The sequence below is a fragment of the Parambassis ranga genome, chromosome 7 (genome assembly GCF_900634625.1).
Source record: "Parambassis ranga chromosome 7, fParRan2.1, whole genome shotgun sequence".
NCBI lineage: Eukaryota > Metazoa > Chordata > Actinopteri > Ambassidae > Parambassis > Parambassis ranga.
In genome coordinates this window covers 3,066,958-3,092,314 of record NC_041028.1, presented here as the reverse complement: position 1 = coordinate 3,092,314, position 25,357 = coordinate 3,066,958, and the positions used below count along the sequence as shown (strand labels likewise).

Genomic DNA, 25,357 nt, shown 5'->3' with positions numbered 1-25,357 from the left:
GTTTAAAAAAACTGTGTTCATATTTTTATTTATCTAGTGTTAATGGGCTCTTGTTAAAATGTAGGTAACATTGGGGCTGAAGATAAGCTAGGCTAACAAATATGATGACGCAGCAGAAAACTTGTTAAAATTATAATTTTATTTTTACAGGATACAAATTGTGTTGGGCCTCCTGCCTTTCCACAACAAAAGCACAGACTCATCATCATCATCATCATCATCATCGTCATTATCCTCCGACAGGTATTTACAGGCACATTTACACACGGTTAGCAAACTGTACACATCAGTAGAAAAGCAGTCTGATCACGGCTGATCCATATTTAATAAAACCCTTAAAGTGTTTATTCCCTTGTAGAAAACGATTCAGTAGCAAACAGAGCTCGACCAATCAGAGCTGAGCATCAAACTGTACAGAGATCAGGTGGCATTCGCATCATCGGTGACAAGCTCCGCCCCTCATCTCAAAAACAGACTTTAATGTAGAAGAAGCACCATAAATCTTTATCATCATCATCATCATCATGCAGAATACTCTGAACAAAGAACTACAACTACAGCTCGAATACAGGCTCAAAAACACAGAAGAGACGTCAGAGAGTACGAAACATCGGGAGAAGAAAAAAAAAAAGCTGAGACCAGGCCGAAGGGCCAGCTCAGACTTTGTCTGCTGGGTTCAGTCCAGTTTCAGCACAAGTCCAGGAAGCATGCTGTCATCACACCAACTGCCAAAACAATATGGCTGCCATGGAGAGCCAGCTGCTTTTCCAAACAGTCCACACGTCCGTGCCCGGTTATTATTGCTGCTTTTTACATCATCACACCTGGATCCAGCTAACGCAAAATCAACACTAGCCAAACATAGCTAACATAAATATGCTATGCTAGCTGCTGGCAACAGATTAGTAGCTACGTCAGGTCGAGAGCCATTAGAGCATCTTTGGACCAATCGGCATCGAGTGTGGAGCGACTGGCCATTGTCAGCATGTCCTCAGCTGCAGTGACCGCTCTCTGGCTGAAACAGACTGCGGCTTGTTGCTGTTTCCTCTTTGGCGTCTCCCACGCTTCTCAGATTTGATTGTTTTCTAACAAATACCATGCCAAGGGTTAATAAAAGCATCTCTGGCAAGTGAGTTAAACAGTATGTTTACAGACGGCGAACACTGTGAATGTTATTTACATTGTAAAATGGGCAGCACATCTGGAGCTACGCTAACTGTAGCAGTAACCTGTCAGCCATGTTTGCAGCCATTCGAACTGAAACATGCACAGCTTCCTGTTTGTAACATATGCTGGATGCCTGTGTTTATACTCTGTGTGTGCTAGGCTTTACATGTTGCCTTTTTTTTTCTTCCACGGTTGAATAAAAGTTAAACTTTAAAATGAATGTATCCATCCACAATACACTGGGACACATGATCAATAAGTCTGATGTCATCAGGACAGCTCCACCTAGCTGCAAGAGTGAAGGCACAGCTGGGATAAATAAAGTATAAATAGGACTTACAGTATGTACACACAATAAGTTAGTGTTATGCTAACACACACACACACACACACACACACTCTAACTCTTCCCACAGATTTCAGATTGTTTTTTCCGTCAATAAACTCATCATCTCAGCAGGTTCAACTGTCAGTGTGAATCCAGTTTCTGTTTGTCCTCCAACCGTCTCAATGTCTTTGTTTCAGGACCTGGTACCAAAAAGTTTCAAACTAAGTTATAATGAAGGAGTGTGTTCTGAACCTGGTTTTGGATTTAGGTCTCACTTATCGCAGGTCAGTGCCACTCATCTATTGCACAAGATGGCATCGCACACAGCACAGGGGGCGTGTCTCATGTCACCTTTAAATGTCCGCTGCAGTCATCTAACACTTAAAACCAGGCCACAAAGTAGGGTAGGCTGCTGGACGAGACAAACCGGAAGACGAGGCGCGCCACACACGGGAGGAGGGTGGCGATCCAGGACTTAGAGCTAAACTCCTTAGAGGGCTCTGCAATCATCATCATCTAAAGCTGCAAAATGGCCGACACTTCGACAACCGGTAAGGCACAATTTATTCATGGAAACCTGCAGGTGACATGGACTCAAATGAGGACAGTTCAAGTCTGAGAAAAACCCGGTCAGACGTGAACCAAAGGACCGTCACTTTTCTTATTGCTTGAATCCCTTCATCAGAGTCATCCAGGTCCACCATTTGGTCCTGGTTACTGAAGAATGAGAGACCTGCAAGGACCTTTAACTTGGAGCAAGTCCAAACACTATCTGCTGTGCTTTAAACCTGATTCCATAAAAATGACACCTGAGATCCCTGGTGAGTCAATCCGGACTCAACCCAGAGCTGAGGAAGACTACAAGAAGTAGGACCAACAGGAACCTGCAGCACCAGCTGTGCTGTGAAGGAACAATCAGAAAGTGGAGTCACACTGAGGCTCATTAACGCTCTCCCTGGTTCTGGTTCTGGTTCTGGTTCTGTTATTGCGCTCAGTAAAGTCAGAGCTGCTGGTTTTCAGTAGAAAAGGCAAAACATCAGCAGATCACTAATCAATACATGTAGTCAAAAACTGGTAACATTGTGCTTTTTGTGTTACAGCAGGGAACTCTGGGAAATGTAGTGCAAGGCAGTCAGTGACAAGATGTTCCCTGATCTGATTGGTTAGATTGTCGTTCTCCAACACCAGCTGGTGTCAGGTTCAAGTCAGCTGATTATTAGTTTAACATTAGTTTAGTACTGCTGCTGTTTGAAGGAATCTAAAGACCTGGATCTCCTGAGTCCGAATATAAACACACACACTCACACACACACACACACACAGGAAGACACCGTGTCCCAGCCGTCCAATCGTTTTTGACTGATCTTTCTGCACCTTCTTCCTCTTCTTCAGAGGTCAGTAACCTTGTTCTCCACTAGGGCGGCGACCTGCTGCAGCCGATAGGCCAACTGCATCTTCTGACCTGAACTGTCCTCCTCCAGAGACATGATGATCTGACACACAGACATAGTTTAGAAGAATGAGACAAGATCACATGACTTGACGTGTGTGTGTGTGTGTGTGGCTGGTGGTTAGGCTTGGGGGGCATTACCTGGTCGTAATATTTGTTGATGTACTTGTATAGTTCATGGAGAGCGACAACACTGTTCATTTCTGGGGCAAAACTCTGCAAACAGACACACACACACGCACACAGCATTATTCTGATGTATCCGATGTCACGTTCTTTCCTTTCATACTTCATGATGTTGCATTTACTGACCCCAGACAGTTCTGTCAGAGTGGAATTCATCTCCTGATAGCAGCCTGATGCAGCACTGTGGATGTCACTGTAATACCTGCACACACACACGCACAGATTATTTGATTGATAGAAGAGCAGTGATGCCAGTTTCCATGGTAACATAATGGTACAGAGTGTGTCGTCTCACCTCTCCACCAGTTGTTTGTATCGCGGGATCTCCCTGGCGTAAAGCAGTTTGTTGACAGGAGAGTCCTGATGGTACAGAAAGTTGGCATGAGGTCACAGCACTCAAAGCACACACAGAGAGACAGAGACACAGAGAGACAGACAGGTCATACCCGTCCCACTTTGTGCTCAGAGGTGGTGCAGGAGTCAATGAAGGTCTGAGCAATGACAGACAGGACGGCGTCAATGCTGTCAGTCACCTGGACATCCAAAACAAACTGAGGGTTCTTCAGGATGTTGACCCAGAACCTCAGAGGAAGACTAAACAGGGTAAACAGGTCAGAGAGAGAGACAGGTCAGTGAACCGTCAAGTATCAGCCGACAAACAGAATTCCAGGTGTGTGTCTCACCTGTTGGTCTTCCAGATGTGGACGGTCTCAGGGTCATCGATTCCATGTTTTTCTGCCATGTCATCCAGGAAGTCGAAGAAGAATCTGACCGCAATCGGAGGTGGACGCTTCGTACTGAGTATGGCCACAAAGACATCGTCCACAAACTTCTGCAGCGTCCCCTACAAAGAGACAGGTAAAAAAAAACTCAGTCAGCAGCTCAAGCAAATCTGTGTGTGTGTGTGTATGTATGTCACCTTCATGGACAGCAGCCTAGTCAGGTAAATTTCAGGTATGGCCTTGGCTCTCTCTCTCTCCCTCATGCTGCTCTTGCGGTGTTTTGGGATGTCAGGATCTTCGCTGCTCTTCACCAGGTGCCACAGACGGAGACCTTCTTCCTCTTCACCTTCCAGCATTGGTGTTTCTATGGCGACCACACAGAGACTGTCAGTCACAATGACATAAAGAGCATTATCTAAATAACGCTGTTTTCAGTTTGTCTGGGTTTGAGATGTCCTGAATGATTGGTGAATGGGGCTTTACATGGTTCTGCCATGCTGGGTTCTGGACTGTTGTATTCTTACTTTCTCCAGTCTGAAACACCTGGTGGACTCCGACTCCTCCTGAACCCTGAGAGCGAGGAATAAGAGCAACTGTGGCGCCATCTGGAACCTGAAGCACCACAGAGGAGAGGTTAGACTATAGACTGTATATAGAGAGGGACATGTTCCCCAAACGTCCGACAGCTACACCTGCTGGAATACATTTCATGCAGAGGTCTTTCAGGAGTTTAAAGACACAACCAAATCTTTAACTTAAACATATTGCTTCTAATAGGTACTGTGAGCCAAAAACATCTGGATCACCCCTGGTGGCTGGCTGCGGTATACATAGGTCCATGTTGGTGGACTAACCAACTAAAGACTAAAAGTACTCCCCAAGCAGAGCAGAGATATTTATTTAGAAGTCTATATATATATATATATATATATATATATATATATATATATATATATATATATATATATATATATAGGTCCACATACATATATGTATATATGTGGGATGGACAGGTGGAGGAGAGTCATACACAGGTGGGAGGGGCAAAGCTCAATTGTTACCTTGTAGTGCTGCAGTGTGTTGAGTCGTTTCCAGCGACCCTGAACCACTGCTGTGACATCATCATCTGACAGAGTCAGGTGACCTGCCTGACCTGAACGCCACTCTGTTGAGAGAACAAAGGATCCATAAGAGCTGTCCGTCAAAGCATAGTCAGGGGAGACACATGGAACAGGTGTGTACCCAGGTCCAAACTGTCAGCTGCTGGTCTCTGTGAGAACGGTGCTCCCCTGTAGACCTGATCCAAGATCTTGTCCTTCACCTGCACACAGGAAGACAGAAGGGCTGGTGAGAGACAGACAGGTGGCCGACGGACAGGTGGGGAACAGACAGACAGGCACCTACCTGTGTGATTGTATCTGTGTCTAGCACCTTAACAGGACATGGCTGAACCTCAACTCCATTCTTCACCAACACAGTCAGAGTCTGACAAAGAGACAGGTACAGAGACGTGAGACGGGTGCAGAGACAGGGTAATGAAGCGATGAATGAATGTCTAAGCCACAGCCAGGTAAGGACACGTTGCCATGGTTACCATAGCACAGTAGTCAATGTCCTCTCGCAGCAGGTGACTGTCGTTGAGTGTTCGTTTGGCTTTTCCCGTTACAGCGTCCACTGGGCCTTTGTCCACCTGGTACTTTATGGCTCTGTAGAGCATGTAGAGAGGTTCCCCCGCCACCTCCTGTCAGACAGACAGGCAGGGAGGGGTGAGACGAGCAGGGGGACAACGTGCAAAGACAGATACAAAAAGATGGGTACCTTCAGGAAGGAGTAGAGGCAGATGGACATCCAGTTGGTCAACATTTTCTCAACCACTGTCTCTGTCCTGAAAGACGAACATCAGGACACATCAGCAAGACAGAAAGACAAGGACACAGAGAGGAAACAGGTGGAGGGACAGACAGACCCCAACTGGTTCTGCGCTGGTCTTTGAACAGTCATTGGGAGGTATGTTAGTTTTACGTACCGGCGCAGCATGAGTTTGGGGTTTTTGACCACATATTGCTGCACAAGGTCCTGCAGCAGACACTTCATGACCTCAGTGAAGTACTCCAGTTTATCGTGCAGCGCCATGGTGAGCAGACTAGCGACATAGCCACGGTCTCGCTGAGAGAACCCTTGCTGAGCCTCCAGTGTGTGAATAAACTGAGAAAAAACAGACACAAAGTAAACACCACCTGACACACATGAGTCCGCCCCCACAAACTATCACCAGGACCACACACACCCGCGTGAGGAAGAGCCTGTTGTTGAGCAGGTTGTTAAGCTGCTGCAGGCCCTGTTCCACAGTCTGCCTCCTGGACTCAGGAAGGTCCAGCTGCCGGCTCAGTGGTGCTGTCTGCTGGCCGGGGAAGAAAACTCTCTCTGCATATGTCTTGTAGTCCAGCAGGGGCAGTCCTGGTCCTCCAACATCACTGCTAAGGTCCATCATCTCTGTCATCAGGTCTGCAGGAGGAGAAGAAGAGGAGGAGTCCTATTTAACACTGAAACATCAGGAAAACTGAGAGTTCTGTCTGTTTCTGGTCAGCCAGGAACCACAGGTGAGTCCAGAAAACATCCACAGCCGAAGGTCTGTGTGATGACGTGCACGAGGAGTTTGCATACCTGTGAACTCTTTGCGGCACTGATCTCCCACATTGATCTCCAGAGTTTCCAACTGCAACAGAACCTTCTTATAATCTCTTAGAGCCTGTTTACTTTTCCGCCTGCACAGAAGACAGAATCCAGTCTGCATGTAAACAGACGAGCAGACAGACAGACTGATTGGTGGACACACAGACAGTGACCAACCTGTACATGAGGATGACAACCAGCACTGACAGGATGATGACAGCTGCTCCTGCTCCCAAACTGATCTGTGCAGCCAATGGTACTGGAGACAGCAGAGAGTCACTGTCGTACTGAACTAGTCCCAGGTCCACCTGCAGGTTTCCCATGAGCACCTGATAAACAGACAGCAGACTCTATGTAATAAACACATGAAATTTCACCTAAAACCCACCAAATCCTGGAGGTCTCTGAAAGCCTTCTCCGTGTGAGATCTGGATCTCAGTGAACCTAAAACCGATATTGACTGCAGGCTGGGTGCAGCTTTAGCAGTGGAGAGGGATTTAGCTCCAGCTGTGTATGTGTGTGTGTGTGTGTGTGTGTTTATATCTGTGTATGTGTGTGTGTGTTACCTTGAGGCTGGGCAGCTCATTGCTGTCATCTACACTCACTGGTTGAACTTCTGGAGGTTCACAGTACAGGTGAGTGCTGTCCAGAGTCTTCACCTCACACTCCTGGTTTCCTAGGCGAGCCGTTACTTCCTCTCTGGACATGGCCCGGGTCAGGTCCTGACCCTGAGAGATGACATGAACTCAAGGTTAAATGTGATTTATTCAGCCGACATGTGCCAGGATCTCCTCAGGTACCTCCACAGCAATCACTCCCCCTGGTTTGAACCGATATGGAACCTCTGGAGCTTCTCTGTTCAGATGAAAGAGCTGCGGGTCCGGGTAATACATGAAGCTTTTACCCTGAAGAACACATGAAGAAAAAGACATCAGAGACGGACAGATAGGGAGAGAGGAAAACAGGTGGACAGACGGGTACCTTTATGCTCTCATAGTGGACTCTAACATTGTCAAGCTGAAACCAGACACCTTTAACTTTGACCTCTGAGGTCACGGCAGGGGTCGGACAGCTCATCTCAGATGATGACTGGACAGTACAGCGCGCTGACACCTGCGAGACAGACACGTGAAGACAAAAACAGACAGGTGAATCCAGGAAATAACTCAAGGGAGCCTGTGTTCAATTGGCTGGTCCATCTTACCGTTGTCATGGTGCTGTTAAAGACCAGCTGCTGCTTGGCTGTGAGGAGAGCCAATCTTCTTTTACGTTTCACCCTCTGGACCTCCAGAGCCTCCACCCACACGGAGATGATTGGCTGCTGCACAACATCCAGGTTCCTACCCGTGACCATGATGATACGCCCGCCACTGTGGACAGGAAATCACTCTGTGGTTAAAACATGTGGTTATAAGACAATGATTATTGTTGATTGGTCCTTACGCAAAGAAGCTCTCAGCAGGTGTGGCATCGGTGATGACAGGGTCATCAAGGTAACGGAACGTCACGTTAGGAACGGTTCTTTCTGCTTTACCGAACAGAACACGAACGGGGACTCCAACAGTCCGATTACTGGAACCAGTCTGACACACCAGCTGGGTGTCATTCACCTCCTCCACACTGAGGGGAGGAGAGGGGGAGACGTCTCAGTCTAACACTTTACCAACATATCAATCAATGAACCCTGTCTGAACTGGATTATTATATAGAAGAAGGCAGGTAAAGTCTTGACTGCACCACATGGAGCTCCACAGCTACATCTGCTCAGGGTGCAGTAGTAGCAGCAGTAATACTCACATGTAGCAGGGCTGGGCGCCCAGGAAGGCACTCAGGTCAGACATCTGTCCGGTCAGCAGGTGGCGTCCTCTGATGGTTAGCTTGGTTCCTCCAGAGATAGGACCTTTATCAGGAACCAGATCCAGGAGATGAGGGTCCTGGAAGCAATTCAACCAGATCTGAGTCGTCCTCACAGAACCAAGGGACCCAAGTTCTGCCTATGTTCATGCTAAATTGTTCAATTATTGGACCCAGGAAGAAAAGCTCCTCCTGGTGTAGGAGCTACTGAGGATCCAAAATGAAACAAATTTGACAATCGTTTACATTCAGATCACATGGCCACACATCAGATACAAATCCTATTTAGGATCACATCCTGAAGGGACTCAAGTCTCAGGGAAAAGGATCAGGATTTCAGATTGCTGTATCACTACAGACATTAAAACAATCAGAGCTGAGTTTCTTCAGCCTTGTACTATAAAGGTAGCCTCCGATTACCCTGATGGTGAGACGGCCAGGTCAGCACCTCTCCAGTTCTGCAGGGTCTGTGTTGTGTTCCTGGTGTCCAGTTAGAACCAAATGGTCTAAAGAAGGGAAACCAGCAGCAGGGTCTTACCTGATAAGTGAACGTCTGTGTTGACCTCCCAGGTGGAGTTGTACCCACAGTAACCAGAACAGGACCCTCCCTCTGCTTCCCACTTGGCTGTAGCTCACACACAACCCTGACACACACAAACACACAAAGGGTAACCTGGAATCTGCCTAATTATAAAACATGTGGTGATCATCTGACTGTGTGTGTCAGATAAAACCAGGTTCTATGGGCTGCTGTGTTCTGGGTCTGTGTCGTAGGTTAAAGCTTTACCTGGTGGATATCTGGTACCCTTCGGAGTGGAGCAGACACTGAACACCTGCTACTGTGACTCCACCCACCACATCCTCATACCTCATGCCCAGGTTTGACCCTGTGATGGTCACCAGGACTCCGCCCTCTAAAGGACCAGACAGAGGCAGCACCTGCACACAGACAGATAGTTAAGACAGTTGCCACGATAACGGGAGCTCAGGCTGATCACATGGACTGACCTGTGTGATCTGAGGAGGCGGGCAGGTGTCAGCAGGTATGCTGGAACATGACTGGTTATAAACGCAGCTGGGAGCGGGGCTTCCTGGACACCACACACATCCATACTCCTCTGGCACTGCCCTGCACTGTGAGCAATCCGATTGGCCAGCTGAGCAGTCGTACAGCTGGACTAAACACACAGATATCGGCATTGAGGCTTTCTATCTTTTCGAGGACCCTCACAGTGTTCAGACACAGTGTCACACAGGTGAGGTTCTTACGTCGGAGTCCAGGTGAGGTGTCGATGCGTTGCTCTCCTCTGCGCAGGTACACAGGAGCTGAGTACTGGAGCTGACTGACAGCACACTGAAACTACACACACAATACATACTGGTACTGTAATCTGACTGCTGGACTCTAGTTGTGTGTGTTTGTGTGTGTGTTACCAGGTATGGGCTGCAAGTAAAGGTGTGTGTGTTGTCGCCTGTTCGCTTCACAGCCGCTGTCAGGTTAAACTGGACTCCTTCGATTTCAACAATACAAACGTACTGAGCTTCATCCTGCAGAGACACACACACACACACATTAACTTTACTGAAGCTCACTGTGTAACAGCAGTGTGTGTCTTATTGTCTCACAGTGTACACGTCCAGGTTTTGTCCCTGCAGCACTACTGTGGTGCTCAGGCCCATGGGCACTAAGGCAGAACTCTGCAAGGCAAAGACCAGGGGACAGGAAGTGGGACCAGAAGTGTCCTGTAGAAAGACGAAGGCAGAGTGAGGTAGACACAGATAAACACATTGGTGGACAGACAGATGTGGACGGACAGGCAGACAGGCAGGGTGTCTCACCCTCTGGTTGAGGATGATGTGTTGGTTGGGACAGCTGTGATTGTGCGTGCAGAGTTGATCCAGAGGACACCAGTTACACCTCCACACACTGCTGACACAGGCCAGGCACCTGAAACACACACACACATCATCATCACAATCGCTTCATGAGGTGCTGTGCTCAGTTCAGCTGCTTTCCAGGACGGGTATCACCGGGACGATACTGACCACTCAAGGAACCAATGTCACTTTCAAGCTAGTGCTTTACTAGTCACAAACAGCTGGGCTAACCACACTCAAGACCACCCCCTACCATCCCCAAACACATGGGCTGGTTGGGAAATTCACCGAGACACTGAAGAGAATGCCTCCAGCCCTCCACTGTCCTCTGGTCCATAACTTAGCACCTCCTTACCTTTCTGGAGTCCTGCAGTCATACACACCCTTCTGCACACCCAGATCTTCCTCAGCCCTCCTGCTCTACTCCTCCTGCCCATTTTTCCTCTTTGGGGCTTATAGCATTCAGCTGTTCAGCTCTACAAAGAGTCAAACCCTCTACTCTTTGCCCCAGTCCCCTCCCCATCTTCAAGTCTCAAAACTCACCTTTTAAAACTGGTCTATCAAAGGTAGCACCATGATTTTGGTGCTTTTAATCCAGTGTTTTAGTGCTTGGTGTCTTAATTCTACTGTTATTATTAATATTTTACCTTGTGCTGTGTGAGGTGTCCTTAAGGATCAATAAAGTATCTATCTATCTATGTAACTGCCCTGAAAGGCGTCTATAAATAAAATGCATCATAACATCAAAGTATTTTTTTTTTATCAGACCAGAGTTTTGTCTTTGTCTTCTTCAGAAGTCACGTGATGTTACCGGTGACATGTCTGCCAGCTGATTTTATGCAGGTTGGGGAACAGCGCCACCTGTAGTCCGGCGCCACCTGTAGTCCACCTTCAGCACTGTGTCCCAAGTGTGGGACAGTGTGAATGTCCCTTTGTCCCGGTTCACTGTCCCGTTGGCACGCTTCCTGATTTGGATTGCCTCCTTAAGGGACAACAGTGGCGCAATGGTATAGCAGGGTTGTCTAGTAACCGGAAGGTTGGTGGTTCGATCCCAACTCCTCCCTAGTCACTGTTGTGTGTTCTTGGGCAAGACACTTCACCCTAGCCTGTGGCGTGCCTTGCTAGTCATTGTATGACACTGCTTGGCAGCAGCTGTAAAGAACTTCCCTCTGGGATTAATACAGTATCTAAAAAAAAAAAAATAATCCAACGGTTGAATTTATTGTCGTCTTTTGTCCCATCCCAGTCCATAATGTGTCTTTCCCTTTTGCAGTGATCCGAGATCGCTGATTTCAAGTTTTGTTGTGCTTTCTACACCTGGGACACTGTACTGAGGAGGCCAGACTGCTGTCCCACACCTGGGACACAGTGCTGAAGAAGCCGGACTACAGGTGGCGCTGTTCCCCTTACTACCTGGAGTAGTGGGAGAATGGCACCACAACCTGCATAAAATCAGCTGGCAGACACGTCCCCGGTAACATCACATGACTTCTGAAGAAAAAAGGTGAAGACCGAATGAATCTTGTTCAAATAAAATGCATCATCATTATTATTATTACTTGAAAGACAAGACATTTTAAAGGGGTTCCCCTAAGGGGGTCTGAGGCCTGGAACAGATCACAGTCATCATCACTGCTGCTGCTGTGTGTGTCTTACTGAGAGCTCTGGTTCAGTCGGCTTACGGCTGCACAGTCATAGAAGGTCATATTCCCCGTGGTGATGGTCACGTGACCAAACTTCAGTGACACAGGCAGGATCATGTGATCTGTAGGCAGGAAGTGACAGGTACAGTCACACAGCAGCAAAGCAGCACCATGAATGAGTCCTGAAGAGACAAAAGCTCACCACTTCCTGGTGGCATCGGAGGGAGGAGCTCTGGTGCCGGTGACTGACAACTGATGCTGGTTCCTGTGATGATGGCAGGCTGAGATGGCAGGAGCCCAAAGACACAGGTCAAAGACTCGGCTTCAGTGAGGGCAGGAAGTTGGATGACCGACAGTGTTACCTTGGAGACAAAGAGAGAAATTCTGCCTCTGGAACTGCTGGATACTAGTTTTCAATGGAGGTCACATGTTGGTTAATCAATTATTAACAATCAATTAGAAATAACTGCTGCCCACCTGCACCTGCTCCTCTTTGCTCTGGTTTGCTGGCTGCAGGCTCTGAACTGTCACACACTGATTGGTTGGTTCAAAGCTCCAGAGCCAATGGTTGGGCTGCAGGTGGCGCTGACACTGGTGTTTACGAGAACATCTGCACCAAACACAAACAAATCAACATTTTTTTTCTGGAAAATGTCTAAGGTGCAGTTCCTGTCACCACCAGTAGGGGCTGCTCTGAACAAAGAAACTTCCTCCACGGTCACCTTTCACAATAAAAAGCTTTGTCCAGCGGAAAGTCCACATACCTTCCTTCCAGCACACACCAGCCACAGTAGGGGTCTCTGGCAGCAAGACAGGACTGACAGTCTATCTGTCTCTCACAGGAGGACACAGGCACCTTGGACAGCTAAGGGACAGGGGACAGTTTACTTTTGATTGGACACAAAAGACAATAGGAGGAAGGACAAGACAGAGACAGGAGGCCACTCACCCTGTCATTGGTTAAAACGTAAATGTGCTGCTGGCTCTCATCCAACAAGAGGTCAGCGCTGACGGCGCTGTTCTCATCTACGAACACGCTGCCATAAAGGTCACCGGACCCGTCCGGTCGCACCAACACCTGCATCAAACAGAATAAGTGAAACATTGTTTGTGTGTGTTCACACTGTCTCCTGATATCAGCACGTTTTACTGTGATCTTTCAAATAAAGAAGCAGGGTGGACCGGGCCTCTGTCTCAGGAAAACCACCAGCCCAGGTACCCACTCCTGCTCGGGTCGAACCAGTTAAAACACACTGGCACGGTCCTCGCGCCCCTGGTACTCCAAATACAGCTTCATTTACCATTTACTTAAACATTCTGAAAATGTCCGTGCATGCAGGAGCTGTGAGACAGCACGTGATGAAGGCTCTCAGTCATCCAGGTCACCTTCACTCAGAAGGGTGAAGCGAGGCTTCTGGACTTGAGTTTTCTTGAAGTTGTTTGGCTGCTCCTCCATCAGCTTCACCACTGAGACACCACCTGATTATCACTCTCCTTGTTGCTTCATCTGACAGTGTGTGTATACACACACACACACACAAATGCAGCCTGCTCTGGGACCTTTACTGCTGGTACAACCTGCCACCAGGTGGAGCTACTCCACCCTCCTCACGCCTAAGCAGCATGAGACAGCGGAGGAACGTGGCTTTAAATGAACACACCGATCCAGTCAGCCCATCTCTCATCTCATACTCTGAAAGGTTTGTCAAAAGCCACCTCAGTGTTTGTGTGCAGGTTATTTATGAATTTAATTTAATTTATGAATCGAAATTTAGGCTTGAACGTCCTTTATGTGCACACAGAACGCCTGCTGGTGTCCTCATCATAGAACATGTTGCTATGCATTTTCAGTTCTCCTGATAAGATAAACAAATCATATAATATGGTGCATCTCATGTCATAAAATGCATTTTAGATTTAGATTATTATTATTATTTTACTTGAATGTTTATTAACGTTTAGAATTTAGTAGGTTTTATTTTATTTTACTCTTACTACTTTACCTTATTTTATATTTCTAACCTGTTGTTTTGAGTATACATGGAGCACCTGGAATGAAAGCAATTTCCCCCTGGGATCAATAAAGTATTTCTGATTCTGATTCTGATTAATTATAAGTTTAGGTATGTTTTCAAGTCAAATGACAAATGTTAATCTATTTTAAACTCAGATTAAAACAATGGGTGACACTGAAAACTCTGTGCTCTGTGGTGACAGTCTACATTCACGTAGACTAACCATGGACGAAGCTTCTGTGATGCCACCTGTTTGTTTCTGAAGAGCTGCGACCAGCGCCATGTTGGCCGCGTCACAGTCAGCCAAAACTTCAAATATGCATGAAGAGGGGGCGAATGAGTGGAGCTGAGGCGGGCCGGCAGGGGGGGGGGGGGGGGGGGGGGAAACGCAGTGATACGACAACAGCCTGTCACTCAAAGCAGTCACGCCCAATGTAATTAAAATGAGTGAGTTATAAAAACATGAACCCGTACAGCTGACACGAAGAAACAGATCAGAACACTTTGTTGCTGCTTGGAGAGTGACAAAAAGCCATCTCACTTTGTTCTGGCTGCTAGGTACAGCTGAGGTCTGAGAGCAGTCTGTGATGGGTTCTTCTGGGAACAGGACTCCTCCACTGGAGGAACCACAGAACAACTTCAGCTCAAAAAGTCACCCTTTCAGGTACTCTCAGAGTGGGGCCAGCCTGTCAAGGTGAGGCTTGCCTGTTAGGGCGGAGCCTATCTGGGCGTGGCCTGCATGGGCGGGGTCTGCCTGGGTTGGGCCTGCATGGGCGGAGCCTGTCTGGGCGGGGTCTGCCTGGGCGGGGTCTGCCGCAGTAAGCGTCTCTGACAGTCCGAGTTTTTTTGATGTCGAATCACAAACGTTCCTGCTCTTCAAAGGAACAAAGGAGAAACTGATGCCTCACATTCCCCACTAAACACAGTCAACACTAATAACACACTGTTACCCTGTGTGTGTGTGTGTGTGTGGCTTGTTGTTGAATAGTGATTGTTCCCCCAGGTGCACTCTGGGTAAGGATCCAGCAGGAGCCCCTGAAACATTTACAGTGTGTGTGATTAAATATTAACAACAAGAATCAAAGCTCTGCTGTTTACCTCGCTGAGGCTCCGAGGCAGATTAGAGCTCATTTACACACACACACAGACACACACACAGACAGACACACACACACAGACACACACACGTCCTTCTGAGGACTCACACTGAAGAGAGTCTGTCCCAAAGTTTCGACCAAACTTCCACTGTGTAACATTACACACACACACACACAGTACAACATTGTTACTTAGCTGCTCCTGTTCAGACTTTCCAGCACAAACAGGAAGCAGCTGATTCCTTCCTGTGGCACAAACAGACCGGCAGGACCAGTCTGACACACATCTCTTTCTGTGTGTGCAGTCACCTTGTGTAGTCGCCCCTCTTTGTCTCCTAAGAAGGCAATGGTGTGTCCCGCCTCTGTTGCTGTGGTGACTGCAGTCAGCTGGGTGGTGGAGTTGATGGTGGGTGTGGCAGGGAGAGGTACCGCACTGGCAATGGGGTTGGGAGTGTGTTCCCCCCCACAGGGGTACTCTGAGAGAGAGTCCTTTGAGAGAGAGTAAGCAACAAATGACCAAAAGTATGTTGACTGGTTAACAAACACACATCCACCTCCTGTGTAATCTGAGTCTGTGTGTGTGTGTGTGTGTGTAAAATGTGGGTCAGATTTATCCAACAGCTGTGTTTGGTTGATGGCTGTCTGATAATCAGTCCAGCTGCTGAAAACACACACACACACACACACACACACACACAGTATTAAGGTCAGCAGGGAGGCAGATGATGACTGCAGCTTATTTCAAAACTAGCTGCTAATCCGTGATGTCATCATGTGTAATCTGTGATGTCACCACATGTAAGGTGTGATGTCATTAGATGTCACCACCCGGCTGAACAATCAATCGCTGTGATCAAAAATTCTGAGTTTACCTTTGGCAGTTTGAGACACTTTGATGACACGGCGTACTCAATGTAGGCCTCCTCCTGTCCGCTGCTGCCTCGCCCTCCCTCTGTGTAACACACTTCCTGTGCTCGACGCAGCATGGCGTCCAGGTCTGCCATACCATAAATGCACAGTGCGGAGCGACCTGTGGCTACAGGTGTGGATGCCTGGCCTGCTGCCATGACAACAAATAAAGTGGGTTCACCTGAGTGGTTGCCTAACCACGCTCCCTGTGCCAGGTTGTAGCCGCCGCGGCACAGCAGCGGCGCCTCCACGTACGAGTAGAAGCTTCGGTCAGAGATGCAGAGCCGGGAAGCATATGTCCGATACTCCTTCTTGTGCCACATGTCCCGCCGTGAGAACAGGAAGTAAACATGGTTGCCACTGGCAAAAGCTTTTACAAAATGGTTGTTGTACTCAGAGTAACTTCCTACAACAAGTTTCCCAAGCTCTTCCTCCTGAGAGAATGCCCGGCGAGGTGGAAGCACTGGGAACAGGCGGCGGGTTGTTATCGGGGGTATGTCCCCAGGACCTTTGCTGGTGTATCCTCGACCAACCAGCATCAGGTGCAGCACGCCACCACCTCCGCCCCCTTCCTGTTTGGTTTTTGTGGTTATCACAACAGCAACTGTGGAGACTCGAGGGTCATTGGCAGCAACGTACTGTGTGTCCACAGGGTTGGAGGTCTGATAGATAAGCTGGGAGATGTTGGACAAACTCCTGTAAAGAAAGAGGACTCGAGGTCAGGTCTTCATGATGGTTAAACTCATCTGCACTTAAGTGGTCAGCTGTTATGTTAGCAGTGTGTTGCCTACACAAGGCTCCAACAGAATGTTACCTCTTTTCACAGATGCCCTGGTAGAGCGAACCACAGGCGATCAGACTCCCAGGCTCCGCCCCCTGCCCCACCTCGCGCAGTAGAAGTTTGTTGTGGTTGTGTGTGAGCAAAGCCGAGTGGCAATCCTGGGGGATAATTGGGGGGAGGCAGTCCGGAGAGTCCAGGTGAGGGCCGGTCCTCACGTGTGATATCACCTTCAGGTCAGAGGTCAGCTGGTACAGGTGGTCAACCCCGCCCACATACAGATCCCCCACCCCTGGGTTCAGCAGCAGGTGAGCCAGAGGGGCACCCTTCAGCTCCACCCACCGCACCGAAGGGTCAGCAGGATGAGCGGAATGTGTGAGGATGAGGAGGAGGAGTGACAGGGGGATGGAGGAGGCCAACATGGCAGCTCCTCTTTACCTGCAACAGGAAAGAGATTCTTTAAGTGGTTATCAGCAAACATGAGAGCATCATCATCATCACTGATCAGGAAAACCCTGACAGTGAGGGCTCTGGACAGACAGAGAACCATCACTGTCTCAAGGACCACTACAGGAAGTCCTCACTGCCACTAGCACTGTATGTGACAGGTGACACTGTGGACTGACACAGTTTGTACATGGTCGCTTTATTTTTTAATCTATAATCTTTGTTTCTTGTGTCTGTCTGTCATCAGAGACTGTTCTGGAGAAACTTTCACTGTGAGATTTAGGCCTGTCTGTCTACCTGTCTCTCTGTCTGTCTACCTGTCTGTCTGTCTGTCTGTCTGCCTGTCTGTCTCCATGTCTGTCTGTCTGCCTATGTCTTACTGTCTCTCTCTACCAGCCTGTGTCCGCCTGTCTGTCTAACTGCCTGCCTGTCTGTCTGTCTGTCTGTCTGTCTGTCATCAGAGACTGTTCTGGAGAAACCTTCACTGTGAGATTTGGACCTGGCTGCAGACGGGTCGTCTGAGAGCTGTGATCTGAGCTCCACTCTGAGCCCTGCGGCAGAACCCCGAGCCGCCCTGTGTGTCTGCTTTCATGTGTAGATACACCTGAACAGGTGAGGCTCTTTCTTTTTGAAGTTATTATTAATGTATTTTACTGCTTTACACTTTTCATCTGACCGTCAAACTGTAGTTGCCCATAGTAACGTCACCATGGTAACAAACCTGTATCCACAGCAACGCAGTGGAAAGACTCAAACCTCCAGTGTGTTGTTTGGTTTTGACAGTGGAGATCTTTGACTGGTTTCAGTGAGGATGGCCTCTCTGCCACTCCTCAGGCTTTATTTTTTTTTTAAATGTTTTTTTTCCAATGAAGACAACATTATGTGTGGTAATGTGGTAAATGTCTGTTCTAGTGAGAAAAGGCTGATTTTAATAGAATATACAAAGGTCTGCAGAGGCTCGGTGGGAGGTTCTGGGACATGATGACCACCGCCATGTTGGCAGCTTCACGTCCGCCAAAACTCCAAATATGGACAAAGAGGGGGAGCACGAGCGGGGTTTAGGGGGAAGCAGGAAACTCACGCTGTGATACGTCAACCGTCTGTCGCTCAAGCGGCAATGCCCATAATTATGCATAATACAATCCGAATACAAATGAAACGAGTGAGTTGTAAAAAAATTCACCCCCCGTATAACTGACACTAGAAGAGAACCTATCATCTGAGACCAGAGTGGTTTTTTGTACCAGGATGTTCTTTTCTGCTGTGAAGTCGGCCATTTTAACATGGGAGTCTATGGGAAATTACTCGCTTTTGGAGCCAGCCCCCAGTGGTTGCGGCGTGAATTACAAGTTTTGACACTTCCGCATGGGCTTTAAGTCTGAGCCCCGAAGGTTGCCGCTTGGTTCTAATGCTACATTGTGTCAGCTAATCATGTTAAAAAGGCTGATTGATGATTAGAAAACTCCTGTGAGATGATGTTAGCACAGCTGAACTGTTGCTGATCAGAGAAGCTGTAGAACTGTCCTGTGACCTCCGACCTTTGAACCGTAGTGTACATAACACAAGTGTCCAGGAGGATCTCTTCCAGACAATCACAGGATTAAAGATGTTTCTCTGGGTTTGTGGGATCTCTGCTGACAGTAGCAGCCCGAATGTCTCTTTAAAATTCACAGCTCAGCAACAAAGAGGACTTTCTGCTTTCCAGACTTCAACATGCGTCAGCACATCAGATCTGGTTCAGCTCCATCGGATCACAGATGCTCATTTCCCTCTGTAAATATCACAAACTGGGATTCACTGCTTCATGTCTCTGACAGCCGTCTGAGAGGGGGCGCTCTGTGAATTCTCTTGTCTCAGCACAGGAGAGCCACCTCCTCAGGACAAGACTCAGCTGTTCACCTCCACCTCAGAGACAAAGGACACTCCTGTGAGGACAACAATGTCCACATCCTAGACAGAGAGGACAGATCCTCTATGTGAAGCTGGAAGAACCTTCCCTTAACAGAGGTGGTGGCCTCAAACATCATCTTTCTACCACATACAGCAGCTTCCATCCATTCCAGGAAGCTTCACTCCAAGTCACATGATCACAGCAAGACCAATGCTGTCCACCTGCCCCCCCACCACAGCCCACCACACACAGCAGACACAGTCAGACCAGCACAGGTCAGTATGGAGACATTTAGAGTCTCACACAGAACATGCTCCACCCCTATAGAGATATATAACTGAGGACTCCGGCTGCCATGGAGGGAGGACCTCCTGTCCCCATCAGTCCTAACCTGAACTGACCAATCAGCAGCCGTTAGCAGCATGCTAGTGTTTGATGGGCTAAATCAGCTTCAGCTGTCAGAAAGACCAGAGGACATCAGTCTGTGTACATTCAGCTCTGATACAGGATCAATACTGGACCTGACTGACCTCTGATGACATCAATGCACCAAAGCGCCCTCTAGCTGAACTACAGTGTTACCAGACTCAGTACACAAAGTGATGCTAGACCGATCTATGTTCTGCTAAGCTTAGCCATGCTAATGTAGACAGCTGGACAGAGTTTGGATCATGTTGTAAAATTAATAACAGACAAAACACCACTCATCTCTTTCTCTCCTGTGTAACAGAGGCTTTGCTCGACCCTCCTTCCTGCTGCGTCTTGGTTCAAACTCATGCATGAACACACGCTGTTTGACTTTCCCCTGTGCATGCTGGGAAACACCCAGAGAGGCCTCGGGACACACAAACACACACACACGCAGTAACACACACATGCTTCAACATTTCCATGGTAATACTGAACATCCTCACACAGTCTGTATGCTAATCACTTCCTCCTTCATCTATAATTCATGCAGCAGAGAGAGAGAGAGAGAGCTAAAGTTGGAAGAAAACGAGCGAGAGAGGTTAGAAGAAGGACAGAAGAAGAGATCGAGCGAGCTGCAGGCAACAGAGCGTTAAAGTCAAAAATGAGGAAAAGGAGAGAAAAAATAAATTCATGTGTGATCTTCTGAATTCAGATGGCTCCACCAAACCCCCCCCCCCCCCCCCCCCCCCCCCACACACACACACACACACCAGCTCTTTTCTATGGTGGCCCAGAGAGTCCAGCACACTGCAGGAGGACACCTGCAAACAAAAAGGGACCCGTTCCACTCCAGGACCGGCTCCTGCCTCTCTCTTGATTGGCTGGTCAGGTGTGTTCATCGCCAGGTGTGGTTTCCTCTGCTGGTAACCATGGTAACAGCGATGCAGGTGAGTCTGCAGTGAAATATGCAGTACTTTGCAGCAGTTTGTTCTCTCGCTCTCTTTTTAATTTCACATGGGTTCTCTGCTCGCTCGCCCCTCCTCTTTCTCTCTGTATGTAAATGAGGGACAGGCTGCTTTCAACACAGTGAGGTGATGATTACAGGCTGCCTTACCTCAGGCTCTCTCTCTCTCACTCTCTCTCACACACACAGCTGTACCACACACACCTCCACCCCCATATTATCTCTGTGGTTTGCTGGTAAATCTCACATTCACTCTTCAAAGAGACGACAAAATCGGAAGTACACACACAGCTGTGTGTGTGTGGTTAAATTTCTTGTCTTTGTTCATTTCCTGTCCTTCCCTCAGCGCCTCTCCTCTCTTAGTGTCTGTCCTACTTTCAGTCTGTTCAGGAGCCTCATCAGGTTCAGTCCCAAACCCTGGTTCCTGCAACTGGACTCACAACACAAATCGGTCAACCACACTGTCCCTTCTACCCCATCAGACCTGCATCTTTGTGTGTCTTCACCTGCAGACTGAGGACACACAGAGAGCACAGACGTAGAGCAGTTCTACCCGATCTACATCCTCAGTACTTTACACAGTACACACAGTACGTCTTGTGATTCTTTTCTTCTTTGTCTTTATATCACACACACACACACACACACACTCTCTCTCTCTCTCCCCTGGTAGGCTCATAAATATCTTCTTGCTGTTCAGAGAAATGAAGACGGCTTGATATCATCAAGGGTGTGTAAAAGTTGACACATACACTTTAAATCCCACTGGGTGTGTGTCATTTCCCAAAAGAGGTTGTTTTTTTCTGTGAGTCACAGAGCTGACTTTATACACACCTCCATCATCATCATCATCCTCATCATTTAAACACTAACTGTCCTCCACTATGACCATGGTTAGCACAGCGACTGAGGGACATCGCCCTCACTGAATGACTGAGTCAGCTCTCTGAGCATCATCAGGTTTTTGTCGAAGATTATTGGACAGTCTTTTAGATCTCTGAAGTCCAGACTGAGGACGTGTGTGGACACTCTGCAGGACTGATCCGAGCTGAATGCAGCTAATTCCTCTTTTCTGCACAGACAGAAGGTCTGAACGGCTTCAAATAGCCACCAACACACAATCGGCTCACACCGCTGTGTTATTGATGACGAGCTGCTGCCTCTGTGTCTGTAATCTGGATTAAATCCTGTTTGTATCGACGTGTAAACATGCAGAGGATCAGATCAGTTTAATCCAAACAGAAGATCAGAATAATAAATGAGTTCCAGCAGATTAACAGTAAAGACTCCTGCAGCTAAACAACTTCTCTGTCTAAAAATAAAAGCTCCTGAAGCAGCTCGACTTCATGTTCTACTTCCTGCTTGGTTATAAACCACCAGTCTAAAATACATACATGCCACATATGAAGCTAGAACTAAAGTCCAGCAGTGAGGTGGCTGCTCCTCAGTCGTTTGGACATCAGGGCGCCTCCTGTATCTGTGATGAAGCTGTGTTTGTTATTGTTGTTATTTCATTTGGTGACGTCTTTAAATGATCGATCTGTGAAACTGACCCGCTCATGCATGCACAGCTGCAGCCTGCTGGACCTCACCAACATCTGCTTATATACAAACCATCCAAACCCACCAGTGGTGTCTCCATGTTCTAGAAGTCGTCCCATTTCAGAGTGGAAGAAGTAAGTGTAACTAAAACAATACTGAGTCAGGCGCTCAGCCCTTCAGGCTCCGGGTTTCTGCACGAGTGTTCTGTGTTCACAGAAAATACCACAGCCTTCCCTCAGTTCATAAAAACAGGTAAATCACCCTACAGTCTATGAGTATGTCTGTCACCACCCTTCTGACTCCACCTAAACTCCCAGTTAGTCCAAATACAGGCAAAGAGGTGGAGCAGGAGCGGAGGTGAGACTCACAATCTGAGTCCCACCAGGAGCATTTGTGACACATTCCACTGCAGCGTCAGGCCCAGCTGATCGCTGCCACACAGCTCAACACGTGCGGTCCGACCATGATCCATTTCTGAAGAGGCCCACAGGCGACCAGGTGTTGTATGGTGTCGCACTGTGTTGCACGGTGTCGTACAGTGTCGCACGGTGTCGTACAGTGTCGTACAGTGTTGTACAGTAAGTGTTTGCACTGTTTTTGAGAGTCCTCTGCAGCAGCAGACTCTTCTGAGCCAAACCTCCACAAACTGAATACTGATCACTGCAAACATGAAATATTAATAACTAAAAGACTTTGATACTGAAGCTACAACACACAGTGTGTGTGTTTGGGGGCAATGTGTGAACAGGCACAGAGAGGTGATGGGCATTAATGATATTGATGCTAATTCCATCACTCTGTGTGTGTGTGTGAATACATTATCGCTGCAGCCTCCTCTCCAATTAGCAGAGAGTGTAAGTGATTCTGATCAAGCAGCAGCCCTGTGCAGTGCCCCCTGCCGCCTGCTACAGGTCTGGCTCCACACATAGGGGACCCTCCTCCACCCTGCTGGTGGGGCCCCACAGGGACAGGCCCCTCCATCAGATTGTTCTGACCCCCAGGCTATTAGCCCCCCTCCTGGACCTGATCCCAGCTGAGGACCAGGTGTTTGTCTCCAGGAAGAAAAGATCAATAAATAAAAAATCTAATTTTATGTTTTTTGATCATACCTCACCCACAACATTGTATCATCTATTCAGACCTCCTAACTGCTGCTGGTAATAATAAATTCTGAGCCTCCGCTAACTCACGTGTTGGTCCTGATTTGGTTGTCATGACAATAAACACAAAAAAGAACCAAAAACTCAAACAGCTGAGCGGAGAAACTGGAATCAAACAGGAAGTCGACCTCCACGCTGATAATCCTCTCTGAGCATGAAGGTTCCAAATCGCTGACAACCAGAGAGGAGAGAGCACGACCATTTCTCTGCATTAGAGTGGAGGCGAGAGGAGGAGGAGGTGCAGCTCTATTAAACCAACCTTCCTCTGCAGCTAACAGGCGTGAATGACGAGCAAAATTTAAAGATAAAAGTGGGGCTGTGAAGAGGAGGAGAGTTCTCTCCAGACACAATAACCAGAACTAGAACCTGCTCTGATCTGAACAGAGCCTTTCTTATAACACTCAGCTTTAGTCAGGATTCTCCTGAAGCGGCGGTTCCCTCAGAACCTCCCCCCAGGCTCATAGCTCTGCTATCTGCAGATGCTGGAACATAGACCGATGTGTGGCCCATCAGTCCGAACCGAGCAGCTCCTATCAGGTGGTGCCATCCCCCCATCCACACAGAGCTCACCATGACTAGTTCAATTCAAACAAAGCGGGTGTGACGCCACCTCAGTCTGTGAAGGACAAGGCAGCATCTACCACAGTATGTACCACAGTATGTACCACAGTATGTACCACAACAGGTACCACAGTATGTACCACAGCATCTAACACAGTATGTACCACAACTTCTACCACAGTATGTACCACAACTTCTACCACAGTATGTACCACAACAGGTACCACAGCATTTACCACAGCATCTACCACAGTATGTACCACACGTACCACAATATGTACCACAGCATCTACCGCAGTATGTACCACAATATGTACCACATGTACCACAGTATGTACCACAACATGTACCACAGTATGTACCACAGTATGTACCACAGTATGTACCACAACATGTACCACAACATGTACCACAGTATGTACCACAACATGTACCACAACATGTACCACAGTATGTACCACAACATGTACCACAGTATGTACCTCAGTATGTACCACAACATGTACCACAACATGTACCACAGTATGTACCACAACATGTACCACAGTATGTACCACAGCATTCACCACAGTTTGTACCAAAGTAGGTACCACAGTATGTACTACAGTATGTACCACAATATGTACCACAACATGTACCACAGTATGCAATACCACATATACCGCAACATGTACAACATGTGCCACAGTATAGTGCAGCTTTCCCTGCATTGCTCTCAATGATGGAGTAGAGGTAATGGAGTACTGCAGTACTTTTACTCTGTTCTGCCCTCGTGCTGTCATACTGCAGCTCTCTGAACACTAACATAGAGAAAACCTGAAAACACTCAATAACATTCAGCTGCTGTGAACTTCTGCACAGGGAGGGAGAGACACATCAAGTATGTCGGTCTACCTCTGATCTGATTCCTGCTCCACTAATTAAATAACAGCACAATTAACAAGAGTCAGCTGTCAATCAAAGCTTCATCAGCGAGCGAGAGACATGCACAGCACATGAGAGAGAGAGACACTTACTTGGCTCAGGAAACAGTCCGTCTTTCTTTCATTCCTCCAAAAAACAGATGAGAGCTGGGCGAGAGGGAGAGCAAGAGCGAAAGAGAGAGAGAGAGAGAGAGAGAGAGAGAGAGGGCAACTAACAACAGAGAGAAAGAGGGGCTGGATGACAGGAGAGAGAGGGAGGGTGGGCGAGCAGCCGGCTGTAATCCCATTATTGTGAACGACACATTGTTCGGAAAGAGAGAGGGCGAGAGACATTAAGGCAGAGCAGGGAGAGAGAGGGGGAACCCAATGGGGAGCTGGGGGGGCGGGGCTTAGCTGCACACACTGAAGTGGGCGGCGTCAGACTTATTAATGATTAATGAGCGGTGTGAGGCGTGAAGTTAGAGAGAGAGGGAGAGCGAGGCAGTAAATCTGCCACACCCCTCTGCCTGCTGCGGGAACCCAGCAAAGACCAATGGAACCAGGAGACACAGAACCTCTAGCACAACATCGTCCTCTGAGGACGTCCGACAGTCCGAACCTCTCTCTGAGGATGTCCCCCAGTCCGAACCACCCTCTGAGGACATCCCCCAGTCCAAACCTCCCTCTGAGGACGTCCGACAGTCTGAACCTCCCTCTGAGGATGTCCCCTAGTCCATACCTCCCTTTGAGGACGTCCAACAGTCTGAACCTCTCTCTGA

General features: G+C 48.0%; 1 protein-coding gene across 1 annotated transcript in view; it reads right to left on the bottom strand.

Annotated features, from left to right (window-relative positions):
• Positions 1-170: 170 nt before the first annotated feature.
• The window catches only part of plxnb3 (plexin B3), a 37,559-nt gene continuing 12,372 nt past the window's right edge, over positions 171-25,357 (bottom strand). The window contains exons 3-40 of the mRNA XM_028409618.1: positions 16,737-17,138; positions 15,886-16,618; positions 15,323-15,502; positions 12,851-12,979; positions 12,666-12,766; positions 12,379-12,511; positions 12,104-12,263; positions 11,915-12,023; positions 10,220-10,328; positions 10,007-10,123; positions 9,815-9,928; positions 9,650-9,740; positions 9,389-9,558; positions 9,168-9,319; positions 8,919-9,024; positions 8,324-8,460; positions 7,970-8,146; positions 7,731-7,896; positions 7,508-7,639; positions 7,327-7,431; positions 7,093-7,254; positions 6,704-6,855; positions 6,518-6,618; positions 6,141-6,358; positions 5,880-6,058; positions 5,672-5,738; positions 5,448-5,594; positions 5,258-5,338; positions 5,096-5,174; positions 4,915-5,018; positions 4,378-4,465; positions 4,051-4,217; positions 3,815-3,975; positions 3,578-3,725; positions 3,427-3,491; positions 3,258-3,333; positions 3,087-3,161; positions 171-2,988 (exon numbers count right to left, since the gene is read on the bottom strand). Coding sequence (XP_028265419.1) covers positions 2,884-2,988; positions 3,087-3,161; positions 3,258-3,333; positions 3,427-3,491; positions 3,578-3,725; positions 3,815-3,975; positions 4,051-4,217; positions 4,378-4,465; positions 4,915-5,018; positions 5,096-5,174; positions 5,258-5,338; positions 5,448-5,594; positions 5,672-5,738; positions 5,880-6,058; positions 6,141-6,358; positions 6,518-6,618; positions 6,704-6,855; positions 7,093-7,254; positions 7,327-7,431; positions 7,508-7,639; positions 7,731-7,896; positions 7,970-8,146; positions 8,324-8,460; positions 8,919-9,024; positions 9,168-9,319; positions 9,389-9,558; positions 9,650-9,740; positions 9,815-9,928; positions 10,007-10,123; positions 10,220-10,328; positions 11,915-12,023; positions 12,104-12,263; positions 12,379-12,511; positions 12,666-12,766; positions 12,851-12,979; positions 15,323-15,502; positions 15,886-16,618; positions 16,737-17,122 — 5,682 coding nt within the window. The 5' untranslated portion in view covers positions 17,123-17,138 and the 3' untranslated portion in view covers positions 171-2,883. The remainder of the gene's footprint in view (positions 2,989-3,086; positions 3,162-3,257; positions 3,334-3,426; positions 3,492-3,577; positions 3,726-3,814; positions 3,976-4,050; positions 4,218-4,377; positions 4,466-4,914; positions 5,019-5,095; positions 5,175-5,257; positions 5,339-5,447; positions 5,595-5,671; positions 5,739-5,879; positions 6,059-6,140; positions 6,359-6,517; positions 6,619-6,703; positions 6,856-7,092; positions 7,255-7,326; positions 7,432-7,507; positions 7,640-7,730; positions 7,897-7,969; positions 8,147-8,323; positions 8,461-8,918; positions 9,025-9,167; positions 9,320-9,388; positions 9,559-9,649; positions 9,741-9,814; positions 9,929-10,006; positions 10,124-10,219; positions 10,329-11,914; positions 12,024-12,103; positions 12,264-12,378; positions 12,512-12,665; positions 12,767-12,850; positions 12,980-15,322; positions 15,503-15,885; positions 16,619-16,736; positions 17,139-25,357) is intronic.